Source organism: Mytilus trossulus, chromosome 1 (assembly GCF_036588685.1).
Source record: "Mytilus trossulus isolate FHL-02 chromosome 1, PNRI_Mtr1.1.1.hap1, whole genome shotgun sequence".
In the NCBI taxonomy this organism is placed as follows: domain Eukaryota; kingdom Metazoa; phylum Mollusca; class Bivalvia; order Mytilida; family Mytilidae; genus Mytilus; species Mytilus trossulus.
In genome coordinates this window covers 16,107,606-16,128,976 of record NC_086373.1, presented here as the reverse complement: position 1 = coordinate 16,128,976, position 21,371 = coordinate 16,107,606, and the positions used below count along the sequence as shown (strand labels likewise).

The following is a 21,371-nucleotide window of genomic DNA, read 5'->3' as shown; positions in this document are numbered from 1 at the left end:
TTTCTGTATAATTTCAGAACATGAAGCCTGTATCATGGATTTAAATGAACTTACATGGCATGTTTCCTACAGTAGTAGAACAGAGAAAAGAATTCACCAGAGAACTCATACTGCTGAAGTTAATAACCAAAGATTAAAAGAAGAAATAACTTTTGTGCAGAGACACATGTAAGTACATGCAGGCAAAATAATGCATTGTAAGTGCTATTTTGCAGTGAATATGATTTTTCTGTTATCTACTAAAGTATACAGGGTAGTGACCCAGAATTATTTATAATAAGAAACACACATCCATATTTAAGTTAAATTTATTGCATTTGGAATATAGAAAATAAGGTTGTGATAAACAAAAACAAAAATTGAAACACTTTAGCTGTTAGTTGATTGACTGAGATAAATTGGACATATTTTTTTGGGGGTCTAAATAAGTGGCGTCATGACTATCCAAAAAAAATTTAAAAAATATGTATTTGGTAATAGTTGAAACATTGTTTTTTTGTAAACTCTAGACAGCACATAACTAGTGGACACACATATAAGAAACTCTCCTATTATAATACAGCATGCAAAAACTTGGGTCAACTGGACATGATCGTCTCTGATTAGGCAATATTGAATTGTTTAAAAGAATGTGTAAAAAAAATATAATGTGATATAATTTTATGTATGTCTGCTGTTCAAAGTCTAAGAAAAGCCATAGAGCATTGGTCTTTTATTATTCAGACACATGTGGGATAATAACAAAGGTCTATACATTTTAAACTAGATTTTTGAACTTGTGTATATATATAAAAGATCTTATTTATTTACAGACCTCTAGTAAAAGAAAAACTACAATTAGAGATACAGGCAATGGAAAGTATAAAGAATGCACAGTCTAAGGTGAGTTAGCAAAATCTTCTTTAGTCTGTTTGATGTAGATGAAATATAAAGGAATATTGTAATTGTACTTATTTTCGAGGTGTATTTATTTTCACAAATTTCCCGGTTGCTTTATTATTGCGAAAATAAATCACACAAATCTAAATCAAACCTTTCAACAAAAAGCCAATAATTATAAAATCGCGAAAATAAATACCACCGAATGTGTTTGAAATACACTATTCACGAAAATAAGTACTTGGAAAAAAAGTACAACTACAGTACCTGCATTTGAATTTTGGATTAAAGAGTCTTGGTTTAGAAAACTTTGTTATTGATAACAGCTGGTTTGTGAGTTATAAAATTTTTCCATTTATAAAAATAACAGTAGAGCTGTAAAATATTTTAATACCTATTTTTATTTTATTTTAGACCTATGTAGAATTAGATAATACTCAGAAGAGAAAGAATAAAACAGAAGCAAAATCCAATGATGCTGTGGAAAAAGCTACAACAGAAAGAAATCATATAAAACGGGAACTTGATGTAGTTAAAGATTCATTGGATAAAATAAAGTATGCATACTCCTATTCTATATTTTTAGCAAGTAATATTCAATCATAAAGCTGGTATTTTTTTTGTTTTTGAACCTTCAAAAGGAATCATATTAGCAGGACTCTACACTTTGGTCATATTCCTTTATTCCTCACAAATTCAGCATTAAACTGTTTATTTTTTTGTAGACAGATTTTTGTTCATCTTTGATAGTTATTTTCCTGTATTTCTTTATTAACCATAGACTTTGATGTAAAAGTTAACCATGGATTATTTATACATGTCCACCCATATTTCGTGCTATTTTTTGTCTTCTCAAAAGCAATTCACAAGGGAACTCAATTTTCGGCTCTCCCTTGACACCATTTGCGAGTATGGTCTTAAGGAAACGATGATAGTCTGTCGGAAGGGGACTATAAATGGCTGACCCGTGTTAAGAGAGAGTCATATCTCTTGCACGTTAAAGACACCCTTGTAGATTTCGAAAAAGAGTAGGCTAATGCCGCTACAAGGCAGCACTCGCACCCGCAAAGTGGAAAGGGATTAATATAAGTTGCAAAACTTGTTTCCCAATCCACTCTAAATAAATATGTTTAAACTAATTCACAATAATAAGGCTAGCAATATGTAAGATGCTATGATGCTAGGGTTAGTACTTCGCTTTTGTAGGCAATAAAAAGACGTTGTGTTGCTTTCAATTCTATAATTCAGATCCCATACAAGTTTGCGTTACAATAACGTTACGTCAACAATAGTAACGTTGGGTACGTTTGAACAAGGTCGTGAATCTTTGACACAAGGGAATTCTTGCTTAGTTCAGTGCTGATGAAGAAAAAAACAATAGTAGTACAATGCATTTCCATGATAATTTGATTTTATAGAACCTGCCAGTGTTCTCCCCAGGATTTTTGGATAGCGCTGTGGTAAGCGCGTAATTTTCGACAATTCTCAGCAACTTTATCACGGCACTCGGTTTGTTTGTAATTTTATTTGTTATGTGTTTTTATTATATCATGCTGTTGATGTTTCCTCTTGTTATGATGTCCTTGTCATGCTCATGGAAGTTAATGAGGCTTTGTATGTTAATGTTATTGTCTGGATATAGAAGAAGAGTCTTTTTTTGCATGTTTTGTGAATCTCCATTGTAAATTCATATATAAAATACTCAAACTATCTATGTATAAAACTGAAGGAGAAGTCTTTTTCCATGATGGATCTACACCAGACTGCCTGAGCCAAGATTTCTTAGCACCATCAGGTAATGGTGCAGAACATGAAGGACCAACAATAAAGTCGTTGTCAGCTTCTGTTTGGTTTTGTAACCAACTGTAGCAGTGTTCTGTTACCTTACGACGTTTGACAGGAATTGACATTTTTTAGCATAAAGATTTCTCATTTTTATGACCTAAACGTTTTATAATATTGAGATGGCCTCATCCAAGCTGGACATCGAGAAAGTAAAATTTCTCAAGTCGTATCAGCTTGGGGTTTGTTTTTCTAATCATATCCTCTCAAATTGTTATCAAATGGTAGAATTTCTGACCAAACAATTATAAGTTCGAATAGGGGATAATTAATACTTAAAAGACTTGCTCATTTTCGGAGTTCGTATGGATAGTAAACCCGACAAATAATTTGTAACAAACTCCTGTGTTTGAACGTTTTTAAAATCATTGTTTGTTCAAATTTCGTAAAACAAGTTAGTGAGTGATGTCAAGAAATGCGGTCAATTCATTTCATCACATTTCATTCATATATGCCTCTATATTTTCTTTAAATAAAAAAAAAAAGGATGTCAATGTTGAAATCTTTGTTTATTATGATCTTTCAAATACGCCATTTTGTAAAATTTATTAGACTGGTCCCGCGGAGTTACTTAATTACAACGGAAATTATTCATTCAAAAATCGTAAACCAGTCAATCACGTGATCCGAAGAGAAAAATAAGCGGGAAATTTGAAAAATACGAAAAAAAAATTAAAAAATATAGCGTCGCGGTTGAGCGGGATAGCGACGAGGTCAGTGCAATAGGACAGCGGGAAATTGAAATAGCGCTGAAAATCGCGGCGTTAAAACGTCTTGGGGAGAACACTGCCTGCTTTTAACACTCTGTATCACATTTTTTACAAAGCCATTACTACATTGGCACATGGAACTTCCATAAAACTTTTAAAAAATACCATTGAGAGGAAAGGTTACATGGAATACTACACAAAGACTTTAATAAGATAAATAGTTCTAATCAGATAACTGATAATCTTTCTTGAAGGCTTTCAGACTTGTGGTTATAAACAAAGACAATTCATTTGAATAAACCAGATTTCACTCTCTATACAAAAAAGGGAGATAACTATTGTCAACATCAATTAATTGAAAGACTTTTATTTCAGTGATGATTATGCTCAGTCAAGATTGACATTTGATACATACACCAAACAGATCAATGACATCAAGGCCAAACTTATCGCAAATGATATGGAAATCAAAGTCCTTCATGTCAAAAATGAAAATGCTAAAGTTGCTGAGGAAATGAAGGCCAAACAGGTTAGAATATTAAAAATGTTTCAGTGTATTTTGAATGTTTTTATTTTTGATTTTGAAAAAAAAAGAATAATGATTACATGATCTTATGTATCATGACAATATGCTTTGGTTTGTTGACAACATTGTCACACAAAATGGATACTGGTCTTCCATTGACAAACTTCTGCTCTGTTTAACCAGTCCTTGTGAAATTTCATAACATTTTGTTTCCTGGTATAATATATATGCTTTTTAGATTTTGGAATTTTGGTCCAATCTTCTTCTTAAAAAAGATAACAGGTGTAATCTAATATACCATATGCAAGTTTTGTAAAACAAATTTAGTATAAAGTATAATTTATCCTCAAGCACTACCAATGATATAGATCACTTAATACATTTTGAGTTTGTTCTGATTAATTTTTTTTGGGATACTAGTGTAAAGACCTGTTTGCAAAAGTAAAATGTGTTCATCATATGTATAAAAGATTATAACCTTATTATAAGTCACCATGATTTTTGATTAACAGGTTAGGGAGCTACAAACACAGATCACAGAAGCTGAATTTGAACACGATCGACTAGATAATGAAAACTTACAGTTACAGAGCGAACTGGACACTAGAGTAAGTAGTTGTATAGCTCTCAAGGGTAATTACAGAGTGAACTGGACACTAGAGTAAGTAGTTGTAACGCTCTCAATGGTAAAAGAAAGGTGAATGAAAGATGTTTATTTCAAGGTTACCATTTATGAAGAAATGTCAGGGGAAACTGTTACTACACTGCAAACTTTTCAAAATCTCCATGGTGTCTTTTAAGCACAAGATAACATTGCTCCTTTCATGTTGTCATATGTGCTTATAACTTCTATATTGTTTGCATGAGTATGTACATGCGTAAATATCCTTTTAGTTCAAAAGCATGTCAAGAGATGCTCTGTTTATATCATAAAGAATTTCAAAATTTAGGTCAACACCTTTCATCGGAAAAGTTGGCAAGTCTGCTAAAGATAAATATTATCAGACATTTCCTCTTTTCTAGAAATAAAGTTTCACAAACAATTCTGAGATTTTTTCTTTTTTAAAATATAATGTTCCTTTCTATGTTGACATTGTAGAAACATAAAATGAACAAAAGAATATCAGAGTTAGAAAGAGGAGCCAATGTCAGAGATGCAAGGCTAAGAAACATCGTATTAAAGAATAAAGAGGCTGAAATGGAAGTTCAGGACTATATGGATAAAATTAGTGAATGGTATGCTTAAGTTAAAATTAGTGAATGGTATGCTTAAGTTAAAATTAGTGAATGGTATGCTTAAGTTAAAATTAGTGAATGGTATGCTTAAGTTAAAATTAGTGAATGGTATGCTTAAGTTAAAATTCCTCATTTTCTTCTTCAAAATAGGTTGATGGTTTCTTTGAAAAACAAGAATTTATATCTACATGTATTAGCCAGTGGGGTATAAAATAATTTCTGAAATTTTGCTAAGCTCAGAAAATGGTTGTGATAATGTTTTGTGAGTTATCTAAAAAAAAAAAAAATAGTAAAACTTTTCCTTTTGAAATATCTTTTTTAATAATTTATACCAAAAAAGAGGATAATTTGAAATATTTCCACAAATGATTTATTGCCAGGATATAGGCTTTTCCTGTTGATGCAATAGTAAGCAATCACCAATCAAACAATCAACTGAAATATCAATGAAATTAATGGACTGAAATACAATAATTTTGAAAAATTTTGCAAACAAAGGCTAGAAGTGTAAGTAAATGTGTGAATAAGAAAAGATTTATTTAGATTCTGAAGGGTTCTGTACCATATTAAAATGATGGAATTTAAAAAAAAAATATGACAAATGGTGAAATTCACTTGATCGAATATAAAAATAAATCCATGTGCATTAAAATTCTGTTGAAAATACTCAATATAGATATACTGTTTCATATTGGTTTAATAAATTGCAAGTTTACTGAAATTATGAACTTTTTACTTACATCAAGTTTTTTTAGGGTCAATGGGTTAATTATGGTACAGCTTCCTTACTAAGATAACTTCAACAGGAAGTATAATAGTTTACATTTAGTCAAATATGACTTTTAGAACTTGTGCACATCTTCCAAAATATGAAAAACTAAAGTTCATATAAGTGATGTATTTGTTTTTAGAATTAGATTTATTTTTATTTTTATTTTTAATTAACAAAATATCAACAGAAGTTCACAAGACATGAGCTGTCAGATATCAGTAATAATAAGTCATATAAAGGATACAAAAAGACATTGCATTGATAAGTTATTCAAGATGTCACATAGCTGTAGAATTGTTTACAATTGAAGTAACTTAAGTACTCATGAACATTTTAGTTGTAGCATTATCTTTTATATTTTTTTACTCTTCAGAAAAAAAAATTGTTTTGTTAGGCCACAAACTTTTTGTACACTTTTTAAGTGAAAATAAATGCTGTATAATTATTTTTACCTCAGAGGTTATAAGTATGGATGATACTTTTGTGATTGTTTTTCATCTTTGAGTTCACAAAAAATAATTTTAGTAATTGTAGAACATATTATTTACAGTAGCATTAGGCTTATTCTAAAGAGTGTTTTCTCCAAGAGTTATAAAAAAAATTATAGAATTAGACAGTTGAAGGTTGGTAAAAGGAAAAGAAATTTATCCTTTGTCATTTTATTCTTAAGAAATAATTCATGGGGGCTTGAATATATCGTGATTTTACCACGGGTTGGCCCTTTATGACAAATATTTTACCCTGAGCGATAGCGAGGGGTAAAATATCGGCATAAAGGGACAACCCGTGGTAAAATCTAGATATATTCAAGCCCCCATGAATTATTTCGATTCTAATAGGACAAATACGGCAATTATTTTGGATCGAAGCGCTCTAGGTGATGGCATTATTTGCCGTTCCAATATATAAACGCACTATTAAATTGACGTAAAATAATGGAGCAAACTGAATAAATGATGATGCTTAAACTATTTATAATAACATATTTAGATAATTTTAGATTAATCTAATTATTATTGTACTTATATGTCTCATATGTATACAAAAACGGCTAATATAACTCATTTTAGCATCATTTGTTAACGTTTCCTTGTTGTGATGATTTTCCGTTTCACAAGCGTGTATTTTCCCGTAAATTGCTTATATTCTGATGTCATTGTTCTATGACGTCGAGTCGCTCATTCATTAAAAAACATATGACGTGGGGGTACAATGGGAACAGCCCATGAAATATATTCATATTTTACCACGGGTGTGTACTCAAAGCGTTTGAAGGACGTCATGTTAGAATTGTGCATAATACTTAATTGTTGTACATATATTTGATATCATTTCTTTCATTTCCTAAGAAATAATGAACATTTAAGTAAAAACTGGGTTTTTTTTAATTTCAAATAATGAAATTTTTTGATACAAAAATTGGTAAACCTTATCACCTATTTTTTAATAACAGCCAAAGACAAAAGGTGGCAGATGAGAAGAACATCTCTCGTATCCACAAAGAAAAGGCCAGATTACAACAACAAATGGCTGTAACAGAGGATGAATATAGCAAGATATCAGTCATTAACTCTGCTGTTAGAGATCAATTGTTAGGGGAACAGGAAAAAGCCTTTAAAATGGAGGAATCACTCAAGGTATACAAATCATATTATTTATCTGTCTATAAAAATGTTCATGTGGGCAAGACTGTTGTTAAAATTGTAATTCAATACATATATGTTTGTGCCGTATTAGTTTGTTGTGAAATCTTTTTTAAATATATATGCATGATAACTTTTTGTTAAAATTCTAAATCGTTTTTCAACATATGCATGTGACTACAGATCTTGTAATAAGCTCTGACAGGTTCTCTGTAGAATTCTATTATTTATTTTTATCATATATGATATCTTCTTACCATAAAAATATATATAAGGATAGAGATATTAAGTATAATGTATGGTCTAAAATATGATTTTATTTTTTCCTAATGTTTTAGATGGATATATCTTATTTTGAAGATTTTTTTTATCTAATCCAAAATACAATGGCAATTTCCAACATTGCATTTAGTGAAAAATCATACAAATACTGGATGCATTCTCTTTAAAAATAGATAGTCAGGTATTGATGCTTTTGTAAATAAATTAGTAAATTTTAATAATTTTGTGTTAGTCTTTTTTTTTAATAGTAGGGAAACATTTAAATCTCTCCTTAATTTTGTCTCTAAAGTATTTATTTTGCTTTATTAAAGCTTTATTTTGACCTTATATTTTACTGATAGAATAAAAATTTACCCATATAGGACTGAATTATAAATCATTTGAGCTATGTAGTGAGCACAGCAGAACAAGAATAAAACATCCTTAAATATTTTACTCTAGCTAATTTTAGAAACATATTTATATTTACAATCAGTTTTTACTTTTACAACGAAGCTGTATAGTTTCAGATGCACATTGAATTATTGCTTTTTCATAGTTACAAGCATTATAACTGACTAGCCTACAAAAATTAAAGATCAAAACAGATGCTTTACATATATGCCATTTCTTGAGTTCCCAATTTTAGATAATGAATTGTTTACCAGTTTGTTTTGTAAGTAGTTATTTCCCTTGCTGTCTAAAAGGACATTGGTCAGAGCACATGTATGGCAAGTAGCATCTGAAGATGTTGTTATTAAGAGAATGTGAACTAAGAAAACTAGCATTAACTGTAACAAATATTTGAATAACTTCAGCCTTCTACCAATTATTTGCAAATACATAGTTAAAAATACTCATGAAAAGGTCTACGAAAAATAACCCACACTAAACATTGTTGGCATTGAATAATAAGGTCATACTGACAAATCTTGGGTGACAGGAAGGTCACCTGAATTATACATCATTCATATTATTTGTGACTGTTTTGGTAGAAATATATCTTTTAAAACTTTTTTCACAATGATATTCCCTCTTCTTACAATATAATTAGTTAGTTTAAAGTTTTCTTATATATAAATGTATTTATTATATTATATTCCATTTTCACTGTAATAATAAGCTAAAGTGAGTCCATTCCATCAGGGGTTTTTTTTGCAATATTCTGCATAATCTATTCAAACATTTTTAATTCTTGGAACCCAGAGGGTTTCATTTCCCAACAAGGAAAACTTATCAGAACTGCAGAATTGTTTACAACGAATAATGTTTTGATATTGTTTTCAGCATTTTAAATGCTTGATATTATATTACATTTTAAAAAGATGTTATATTACATTTTAAAAAGATATGATTTTTTTCCAGAAAAATGCTTTAACATTTTACAACATTTTTAGTATTAAATTTACTACTCATTTTTCAATGTGTTAGATTAATTCCATGATATTAAATGCATTATACATTCCCTGTAGAAATACATCTAGAACAGTTAAACAGCACAAAGGCACACATTTTTAATCTTATATTTTAATACATATATATAACAGCATAGAAGGGTATGTATGGCCACATCTGCTTCAAATATAGCCTTTCAGATTTTAACACTCTTTTGTTTCAGTACTTTTTTTATGAATACACATATTTGTAAATTGAATTTTTAGAAATGATGAATATAATTTTAATAGAAGTGAAATACTTTAGATTTTATATCCACTGCTTTTACTTGTTATATATGTATTATGTTTAAATTTAGACGTCTTAGTAACTGTAAATTATTAGATTTATTCATTTTCCAATAGATGTGCAAAGTTTTCAATCATCTATGCATAATCAAATATGCTTTTAGTCTAAAAAAATAAGATGACTTTTGTTTGTCATAAATTGACCAACAATAGTTCCACCAATAGTCTTAACTCAACAGTTATATTTGCTCTCTGAGATTTGAATTGAGGAAGAAAAAGATTTTTCTGAATCATGATATTGATATTTCTCTAAATATACAACTCTTTTTTTTCTTTATGCATTTCTGTATTGCAAATCTATAATCTCAACTGAAGAATGTTGCTGACATCTTATACTTATCTGCATCTCCATCTTATAAAATATCTGATAAAAAGACAGGACTTGTAACCTTCTTAGCTTTAAATAACTAAACAAAAATTATGAAATAATATAACTATTTCTTTTTCTGTAAATGTTCTACTATTTTAAATCAGGTTAAGTTGAAAGTTTTAATCTGTACATCCATGCAATATTTATATTTCATTTTGCAATTTAAAAAAACAAATCATTATGATGTGAACTTTCATAGTTATGAGTCAACAATTTTATGGTTTCCTATGGATGGTCTTTATATTTTGGATAATTGAAAAGTAAAATCACAAAAATACTGAACTTAGAGGAAAATCAATTTGGAAAGTCCATAATCACATGGCAAAATTAAATAACAAAACGTATCAAAACAAATGGACAAGAACTGTCATATTCCAGACTTGGTACAGATGAAAGGTCTTATTTTCTTAAAACTTCACACAAAGAGTTTTAGAATCAAATAATGTGCAAAATACCGATTAGTTTGCCACTTATGTATTGCTAACTCAATTACCATAATCTTTACATTCGTATCATGTTTTAAAATTTAATATTTTCATTTGGATAGCAAGAAAAGTTTGTTGATCCCATACATGTATGTTCTTATTGAAAATCTTAATCTCATCATGGCCTCTCTCTCTCAATACCCTTCTGTCCAGTCTAGATTTTCCTAGACAGATACATCAGGAGTTGAATTTTAGATATCTGAAATGACAAACAAATGTTTAACATGTATAAATGATAAGCCTCTGGGTGCAGAACTTGCTGTGTTGAAGACCTATTGGTGACCTTTGGCTGTTATCTGCTCATTGGTCAGCTTGTTATCCTTTTCCCCTTATCTTCTCAATTTTTAGAACTACTCTCATTCTGATTTTACAGTTGCTTCTTCTTCTTGAATTTGATAGATGTATGCCTTCGCTTAACTATGTAAAGAACCTTGAATCAGTGCTGTTCTAAAAAAAAAGAATTTGATAGATGTATTGCCACAACTTTACTATTCCAAAAATCTGGCATCAGTGCTTCTTCTTGAATTTGATAGATTTATACCACAGCTTTTCTATTCCAAGAACCTGACACTGTTGTTTTTGATTGCCGACTTTCTCTTTTGTTTCAATTTATTTCTACACACCCTTTTATGTGCAGTATTACACAATTATTATAAACAGTTGAAGTTTGTGTGATTATCTTTGCTAGTGACATTTTGTCCCATGTAATGAGACCGGTTCTGTTTTCTTATCCTTTTGATGAAAATCTGTGTACATATATGGTATCAGTTACAAAGTTATGTATCTTGGCCATTAAACCATGTATATCATAAACTTGATATACTCTAGGGTAGTACCATTTCTTTATTGAATGAAAAAACATGTAATAGTTTATATATATACAAAAATAGCAGATTTAAGGTTTGGAAATATCTTAAATTTTACAATTCAGTGTAACTGTATGTGTGATATCATGTGTATGTTTTGAAATTAAAGTACTCCATGAAAAGGATCAGCTATTTTATTTCAATTTTCCGTTAGTTATAATATTTCAGAAATAATGGTAGGTAAATAGTTTTTAGGGCAGAAATAATAGAGGACAGTTTTTTACAATAATACTCAACGATTTAAGTATACCATTTTATTTATTATACAGTACTTCAGAAATTTGCTTTTAGTTTCGCTGGGTTTTTTTCATAAAGAACACTAAATGCCAAGTACATCAATTTGTTACTGCAATAGATAGAATTTTCCAATGGTTAATTATTCTTAGTATCATGAAGGTTAGTTTATTACAACTTTGCCGTTATAATTTGCACTATCCCCTTACATGTTATTAACAATATTATGCACTGCTTTACACATTATTAATTATTACTGAAAATGTATAAAAAGTTTATTAATTGTGTGTACACTATGTATTTTAGGCAACTGCTGAAACATTGCGGAGACAAGTGAAGGATGAAATGCACACAAAATCTGTCCTTGTAGCCAGGATTAATTCTGATTCTACTGATCTTGTCAAGTATAAGAAAGATACAACACAAAAAAGAGATAAGGTAAAATAAGGCAAATTGTTTGGGGCTTTTTTGTATGCAGAATTTGAATATCAGAATTTGAAAAAAAGTACCAATTTGTTTGTAAAATTTGTAAAAATTTCTTTTTAAGTTATTGTATTTAAACAACTACTTTCTCTTCTATGGATAAGAATATTCAATATCGAATTAAATTTTAAAGAAATGTTTTCCAACCCCTCAGACAGCAAAGATGAAATAAAGTGAGAATTAGCCCTTAATGCATTTTAGATTGGTGACTATGAGATATAATTTACAATGTACTTAAAACTACCTTTCACTTGTTAAATGTCATCACATTAGTCTGATTATTAGTTCCTAATTATTTTGGATGTATGATAGTCTTATACCTGTATTATTGAACTTACAACTGACAGTGTTAGCATAACACTTTTAGTTTAGGAGAAGAAAAGTGTTAGAGGAGATAGCCTCTAGCTCTGGGGAAAGTGAGGAGGAGGAAGAGGATGAGGATGAGGAACAAAAACAAATTGAGGCCATGAATAAAGAGGCAGCTAAAGTAGGAAAAAATGCTGCTCATTGTTTTAACTATGGCAAACTATATTCTGTGATCAGGCATTTGTGATCTAACAATGTCTGGCTGTGCTATCAGGTCGTTTTGAGTAGTTGTGTTATAACTATGTCTTGTTGTTATTATGGGATTGTACATATGTGGATTATTGTATTCTAACAATGCCTGGCTGTATTATTGGGAATTTTTTTATTAATAGTGTTATAACAATGTTTGTCTGTATTATTGGGGTTGGAATCCTGTTGGACACTAGTGAGATACTAGTGGGTTATTGTATTCTAACAATGTCTGGCTGTATGATTTAGATTTTTCAGCTGTTGGGACTATTTATCTAATAAGTCCTGATTTGTATTCTAACAGTTTGAGCTGGTGTTGACAAAAGGAGAAGATTCTACCAATATGCAGCTTGTATAGATTAACTTGAGATTGACTGTTTTGTATATATACATTGTAACATGTATTCATATATGTGTGAATTGTTGTTAACTAAAGTATGATTAGTTTGGAGTTTATGATTGTTTTATTGTTATAAGAGAGGGAATGCAGTATATTTTACTAACACTTCACATTGTGAAGCATTAACTAAATATGCATTATTTTGGCCTTAAATTGAATAAGATAATTTTAATAGTACGTCTTTGATTGAAGGCCATGATTGAAAAAAAAAAATATTGTTTCAAACTTCTTATTGTTCTAGAAAATACTGATCACATGTTTCTTTTGATTTCAATGTTTCTTCGTCAACATGAACAGCTTCTGCAGACATGTGATTCTTCTGGCAGTGGTCAAAACCTCCTGATTTTTAGCCCTCTTTTGCCCCTCCCATTAGTAATGTCCTGTTTTCTATTAGATCTGTACTTTTAAACTCCTTCAAGATTCTTTATAAATGTGATGAAGTGAGGGTTTTATGATAGAAGAATCATCAGTTCAATAAAATTAGAGGTAGTTAGTGTTAAATGGCATAGATATATAATATGATACATATATTTCCAGGCACAAAAAGTAGCCAATGAAGTACTAACAGCTGTTACCACTGTTCTAACTAAAGTAGAAAAACTCAGATCAACAAAGAGGGAAAAAACAGAGGTAAAATCTCACACAGATTTATTCATTTTATTATACAATCTTTTATGTTATGAACAGTTTTAAACTGATCTTTATAAAGAAAAACAAGTTCGATAAAAAGGCAATTATTATGTCAAAAATTATACTAAACATGATTTAAATTATGAATAATTGCATTGATATATAGCTGTATTTTATGCAAACATTTTCACATATTTATGATGCTTGTGAGTAAACTGCAAATCTTTTTTGATAAGTCTGTTAAATTTGAATAATGTGCCCTAAAACTTTTTTATTATTGAAAAAATAATATTTTGCAAATTATTGGGCAAATTTAAAAAAATGTAAAAGTAAAATTTACTGTCACATTTGATGACATTTTATATATTATTCTAGCCTTTGGACTTTACATTTTATATATTATACTAGCTTTTGGACTCTACATTTTATATATTATACTAGCCTTTGGACTTTACATTTTATATATTATACTAGCCTTTGGACTTTACATTTTATATATTATACTAGCCTACTAGCCTTTGGACTTTACATTTTATATATTATACTAGCCTTTGGACTTTACATTTTATATATTATACTAGCCTTTGGACTTTACATTTTATATATTATACTAGCCTTTGGACTCTACATTTCATTTATTTAATTTGCCTACAAATGTGCACCACATGACAAATTGTATCTTATAATCATAACTCTTTCTGTTTTTCTTTCAGACCAAGGAAAAAATAAGACAACAGATGGAAGAGACAGAAAAACAGAAAGAAGAATCAAGGAATAAGTTTATGGAACAAATTAATAACTTGGAACCTCACCATACTCACCTTAAGGTATATTGTAGAGCAAATTAATAACTTGGAACCTCACCATACTCACCTTAAAGTATATTGTAGAGCAAATTAATAACTTGGAACTTCACCATACTCATCTTAAGGTATATTGTAGAGCTGTAGTAAAGTGGGTTTGGAATGAATAACACCAAATTAAATATTGGTGCTCTTTTTTTTTCAAGTCTTTTTTTTTCTGCATTTTTCACAACAGGCATTGATTGAGTCAACCAATGTAACATCAAGGGCAAGGAATTTAGTTACACAAGAAAATGGCTAACGTGTTAAGATATTTGGGCTCTGTTTACTGACAGCACATCCATTGTAGAAAATTAGTGGACTTTTTTAGTTTGTACTTTTTTCATTATTGACTTCAAAAAAGCACTAAAAAAAGCAGGGGGGGCTTTTCCCTGAACAAATAGGTAGATCAAACTAAGGCTATGGTCATCTTGGCCTGGTGGTAGAAAAACCTTAAGTGTTTGAACTTTTTATGAACAGAAAACTAAGAGAAAATGACAACATCAATGATATTTTATATCAGCAAAGAAATGTCAGAGATAACATATTGTTCTGCTTAGGATATTGAAAAGAAAATATATGACACAATTTACACTTTTTTAATACAGCCCATATTCACGGTAAAGTATTTAATTCGAGTTTTGAGTTAAAAATCTCTCAAGCATGTTGAGAATTGTTTTGTTATGGTTACAACTGTTATTGTGTATGCATCAGTACTATTACATTCAACAAGTTACTATTGAATTATCTGTTGAGAGCATGAATTTTATTTTTTTCAAAATATATACATTAAAGGTCATTAAAGAAGAATCAATTGAATTGATATTTTTTGTCACAACGCTAAAATGAACAAGTAGATTCATATGTGTTTACAGTTTAACAGAATTCGCAGATTGTTTGAAACTCTAGTACAGAATTAATTTTCAAAGTAGTTCATGAAAACTATAGTTTGAAAACATTGAATGTATAATTTCAAAAGTGTTTGATATGTTCAAATAAAATTTGTCTAGTTTTAATGCATTTCCGGACCCATTATAGCTTGATGTTTGGTGTGAGCCAAGGCTCTGTGTTGAAGACTTTCCTTTGACCTATAATGGTTTTTGTAGAGCCTGCAACTTTTGTTGCTGAAAGCTCGACATTGGGATGGTGATCTGACGGCAGCGTTGACTAACTTATTAAAACCTTTATATTTGAGAAGGTGGAAGACCTGGATGCTTCATACTTTGTATATGGATGCCTCATGCTACGAAGTTTCCGTCAGTCACATGTCCAATGTCCTTGACCTCATTTTCATGGTTCAGTGACCACTTGAAAAAAAGTTCCAAAAAAGTTCAGATTTTTTGTAATATTAAATTTTCTCTTATTATAAGTAATAGGATAACTATGTTTGGTATGTGCGTACCTTGCAAGGTCCTCAAACATTTTTCAATTGACCTCGACCTCATTTCATGGATCAGTGAACAAGGTTAAGTTTTGGTGGTCAAGTCCATGTCTCAGGTACTACAAGCAATAGGTCTAGTATATTCAGTGTATGGAAGGACTGTAAGGTGTACAGGTTTAACTGGCAGGTGTCATCTGACCTTGACCTCATTTTCATGGTTTAGTGGTTATAGTTAAGTTTTGTGTTTATGGTATGTTTTTCTTATACTGTATGCAATAGGTCTACTATATTTGGTGTATGGAATGATTGAAAGGTGTTCATGTCTAGCTTGCAGGTGTCATCTGTCCATGACCTCATTTTCATGGTATAGTGGTTTAAGTTAAGTTTTTGAGTTTTGGTCTTTTTTTTTCTAATACTAATTGCAATAGGTCAACTATATTTGGTGTATGGTAATATTTTATGATCTATTTGTTAGTCGCGCATGTTTTATTTAACCTTGATCTCATTTTCACAGTTCATTGCTCAGTGTTAAGTTTTTGTGTTTTGGTCTGTTTTTCTTAAACTATAAGCAATAGGTCAACTATATTTGTTTTATGGAAGAGTTGTTAGCTATACATGCCTGCCTGATATGGTTCATCTGACCTTGATCTCATTTTCATGGTTCATTGGTTAATGTTTAGTTTTCTTGGTTAAGTTCATGTGACAGTTGTAATAAAGCTTTATATTTAGGACTATCAACATAATATAAATGATTCGTAAAGAAGGCGAGACATTTCAGCATGTGCACTCTTGTTCTTTTACAAACTGTGTGTGATGTAGAGTTGTCTTATTAGCACTCATACCACTTCTTCTTATATCTAATGACTAATTTTGAACAGGATGATGTGACAAAGTTAGAGAAGAGATTGGACTACATGGAATGGAAGACAGAACAAATGAACAAACAAATACATGATATGGACAGGGAAGAGGTCACCTTTAAAAAACTAGTGAACAATGCAGAAAAAGCTATAGTTGACTTAGAGTAAGTATATTTGTTATTTATGTCTTTGTTGCCTTATCATGGATCTTAAAATAATAGAAACCAGCTATACTGATGTATAGTGAAAGTTGGGTTGATGTGCACCATTGTAATGGCAATCTTTCTATCATATTGAAGATGAGATTAATATAACATTTGAAAGACAATCTCTCAACCATAATGAGTTTATATATGTTTATGTGATTAAAAAATGATTCCTCTGTTTTACCAAACTGCCCATATGATGCTCCTATTTAGACACATAACTCTAACTCTCAGCCAACCATTTTTTGCTCTTACTTTTTAATGCTGTGTAGAAGCAATTTTTAGTCCTTGGTTGACCAGACTGGGAATCAACCTACTGCTGTTTTTTCTTTGTTTCTTTGACACATTCCCCATCTCCATTCTCAATTTTATTATAACCCCTGCTAACACAAACTACCATGACTCCACCAAAACAAATTTCTTTGAGTATAGATATCCTGAATAACAGTGAAGATGGGCATAATAAACAATTAAACTATATTTTAAGCTGAGTTGACTCTGACATGTCTATTTTATTGTATTATTTTGTTTCATTTAGGTTAGGGGATAAGCTGCTAATGTTATTTTCAACTGCTCATTTAATTCAATTTTCAGAGAAAGACGACAAGAACTAGATTTGCAAATGGAAGCTTTGAAAAAGATTGAAGATGACCTGAAGAAAAGCTATGAAGAAGTCCTAGGTAATTTAACATATTCTATGTGTTGTAGATTCTATATGTTCTCTGGTTCTGTTTTATGCCTTTGCCATGGCAGGGGAGATTAATTTTTTCCCATGTTCGTTTATACATTTGAAAATTAGTTTCCTTTCTCTAACTTCAGTTTTATTACATTATATTACATTGAATGTGAACTATACAAACTTAGTAATTCATCATGCATTTAATTTTAGGAAGAATCAGAGACAATGAAGCATCCCACAGAAAAATGATAGAACAACGAAAGAAATTCCTAGGAGAATCAGAGGTAAAAGTACAAAAGTTAATTGACCTTTTATAACATTACCCATTTTTTGTGAAGCTTGGAAGGAACAGAGTTGCAATATGCAAAGTTTCCTGATTTTGTGATCCCATCAGTTAAGGGCATATCCAATAGTTCATTACTGACAGTGAGAATTTTTTTCCTTTTAATACGATATATAGGCTATTTTTTCCCCTGCTTATATCAAATATGTAATAAAAATATATACCTCCATCTGCTACTTTTTGAGTAAAATGAGGTCGGAATTTCAGATATTTGCTCATAATTCAGATTTGTGGACGTGGATTGTACAGATATGGAATAATTGTAAGCTTGACCTGTCTTTTCGACAGAATTCATATGATGTAGACATTAGTTTTATTGAACAATTTTATTGTTTTGTGATAAGGTCAATTTAACAGTAAACATAAGTAATAGCTTAACTATGATCTGTCTATAGAACACATATTAGTAAGAGTGTATTTTTCCAACTGACAAGGTTCAACTGGGTCTTGTTTTATTCTGATGACTTTTTCCCCTCTTTTCATGTTAAAAAATATTATTGTAGGTGCAGAAATCTCGCAAACTGGAGATAAACAAAGAGCTGGCATCTAAATATAGACAGTTACAGAATGAACACATGATAGTCAAAGATAAAATGATGAATAACTTTGATGACCGGGTTAAGATTGAAGCACACATCAAAGACACTACACAGGTAGGCTTAAAAATTCTGCCACAAAAAGAAATGTGTTCCCTATTGGAGTTTTTTCAACTAGGAAAAAACAGATGTTAAAGAAATATTTCTATTACATTCATGATATTTTTAACCTTGATTTTACTATTAAACAAAACACAAATTAACAGAAGCTGTTTTTGAAAGAGATTGACCAGTCAAAAATGCTTGAAGCCCTTCCTATATATACCAAGAGAAAACTAAGCATTCACAGACTATTTGTTAGATAACTTTGTTAAAAATATATATTATTTTGATAAAAAGAAACAACTGGGACGGATTCATTGACTTCCATGAACCAATATACTTAATTCATAGACATGATAAAAAAAAATTAACTGGGTATGTAGGGTAACTGGAACCACACATATATTTTTATAATTTGGCCCAAGAGGAAAAAATAATTCTGGAACTATAATGAATATAGAAAACATAAACTGAAAATACTGTTATCATGGTTATAATATAGTTGTATTCTCAGTTATGAATTCAATAATATTGAAACAAAGAATAGGGTTGAATAGAATATTTTATTTACCAAATAAGGACCTGTAGCATACAAACAATATAATACATTTTGTAATAAACAATAACGCATATATCATAATGGAAATAGAGCATTGCCACGACGCGACAAAATTACCTCCAAAAAAAATTAAAAAAATTTACGCCAAATATGATGCTATCCAAAATTTCTGGGGAGAACACTGTAATAAATGCGGCAATAATTTCTGAATTTACAGTAATTTGTACTTTCATTTCATTGATTTGTTTTTATAAGAAAAAAAATTCCATGTAATTCTTTATTTTTAGTTACAAGCTTTACAGAGGAGGATGCATGTTGCCATGTTAGCTTACTTGAAGTATAGAGGACTTTACAACAGATCTGAACTGGACAGGATGGAGACAGAAACTGACCAAAACAGTGAACAAGTACAACATCTACAGGTCAAGATGGACGACGCTATAAAACAAATCACAGAGTTCCTCCAGACTCAAGTACAAGGTGGTGCTGCAGCTAAACGTGTGGCATGGGGGTCTGTAGGGAAAACCTCCAGAGGAGTTGGACTTTCACAGCCTCCAAGTAGACAACCAACTGTTGTTGAGGCATAAATTATAGCATTTACATGTTGTACTGAAATATTATCAAACTTTAAGTGTGGATCTGAGGCTTTAAATGCTATAATTTTTTAAGACATGTTTTTAGAAATATCTTTTTAAGTCTACTTTGTCTAAACTTCAAATGTAGGGATTTATGCTGGTAAATACATTTCCTTCATTGAAAAAAAATAAAAAATATATATATTGTAGATTTTAAAATGAAAATTTATCTTGCAAAAAGCCATTTTACTATATATTCAAAGCAAAAGTACATGTATCAACATTTAGATGCCATAGTTGTGTAGTGTAGAAATATTGTCTGATTGTATCCTGCTTCTATTGGAAGGGAATGGTGATGATCAAATTATTATGTATGTTGATTTTCATGGTTTCTAAAAAGTCCATGTTAATTTCTAAGAAAAATAAGATAAAAACAGGCATATAAAACTTATCATTTGTCTGCAAACAATGTCTGAAAATTTTACTCAGTTGAAATCAAAGAAAGCTTAACAAGTCTCTACTTTCTTCCTGCTTAAAAAACTTGTATTAATAAATTTCTTTTAGACAATGTATGTTTATTGTATACATAAGAATATTTGATGTTGATATCATATATTAATATAATAAATGGAATAGATAAGAAACTTGGTAAGGTAAAAAAAAAATGAAAGGAGCATTTTAAAGATATCTTAGGGTTTCTTATGCATGCATGGTTATCTGTCCTTTGTAATGTTTCTTTCAAGGTATATATGCTTTGTATTTATAAGAATTTTGTATTCTGAAAATTATTAACTTTAGTTGTTGGTATGTATTTTCTTAGAGGTTTTTGGTACAGGCAGGGTTCTCAGAAACAGTGTTTTTGCAATTATAATGTTGAAAATGTAATGTTTTGTTTATATATACTATATGAAATATTTTTTTGTGAAGAAAGAAAGAAATCTTGCAACTTGTCACAGTACTATAAACCTCAAGCATACATGGAAAATGGGTTCATTTACAATTTTGTTTGTAATATAAAGTAGCTTTTTTTAAACAGCTATAAATTTGTATTTTTTCTGTTTTTGAGAAGAAAAGAAAATATTGCAAAGTTTTATAGAAGTGCACATATTTTCCTTTGAAATCCTAGTTCTTTATAATGATTTGTATAATTTTATGAGACAAACAGAAAATTTGTTTTCTATGATTTTGTATTAATTTAATATTTATTTTCACTTTAATTGAAAACATTGTTATTTTAATTTCAGAATATTTACAAATAAACAAGGTTATTTATATTTATACATGATTTAACTGCTGATTATTGATGCCTATACAAAAGTTATGATTGCCTTTTTCTTTGTTAGTTGATAGCTTTAAAAAATTTCATACAACAAATGTAAGTTTTTAACAACCTTGACTGGCTATACAGTCCTTGCACGGTCGGTAAAAACAATTCATATTGAACCAAATGTCTAATTTATAATTTTTAAAACATCCTATAATTTTTATACTGTTCCGTCCTTATAGCATTTTTCAAAGTGCCTAATTGTGATTTTTGACTATGTGCTCCTTTATTTCTAGCATTGCCAATGTACAAGTGTTTCTACACTTGGAATTCTGTGATAAATTTGTGCTATTTATGTTGATATGTAATAAAAAAAAAGATATAAATGTC

At 29.9% G+C, this 21,371-nt stretch overlaps 1 protein-coding gene across 1 annotated transcript in view; it reads left to right on the top strand.

Moving 5' to 3' along the window:
* LOC134716667 (coiled-coil domain-containing protein 178-like) overlaps positions 1-21,371 on the top strand; it is a 27,482-nt gene extending 6,111 nt beyond the window's left edge. The window contains exons 7-21 of the mRNA XM_063579674.1: positions 18-168; positions 813-882; positions 1,294-1,436; positions 3,807-3,960; positions 4,470-4,565; positions 5,057-5,193; positions 7,419-7,602; positions 11,873-12,004; positions 13,542-13,634; positions 14,348-14,461; positions 16,736-16,881; positions 17,518-17,603; positions 17,813-17,886; positions 18,449-18,598; positions 19,430-21,371. Coding sequence (XP_063435744.1) covers positions 18-168; positions 813-882; positions 1,294-1,436; positions 3,807-3,960; positions 4,470-4,565; positions 5,057-5,193; positions 7,419-7,602; positions 11,873-12,004; positions 13,542-13,634; positions 14,348-14,461; positions 16,736-16,881; positions 17,518-17,603; positions 17,813-17,886; positions 18,449-18,598; positions 19,430-19,729 — 2,030 coding nt within the window. The 3' untranslated portion in view covers positions 19,730-21,371. The remainder of the gene's footprint in view (positions 1-17; positions 169-812; positions 883-1,293; positions 1,437-3,806; positions 3,961-4,469; positions 4,566-5,056; positions 5,194-7,418; positions 7,603-11,872; positions 12,005-13,541; positions 13,635-14,347; positions 14,462-16,735; positions 16,882-17,517; positions 17,604-17,812; positions 17,887-18,448; positions 18,599-19,429) is intronic.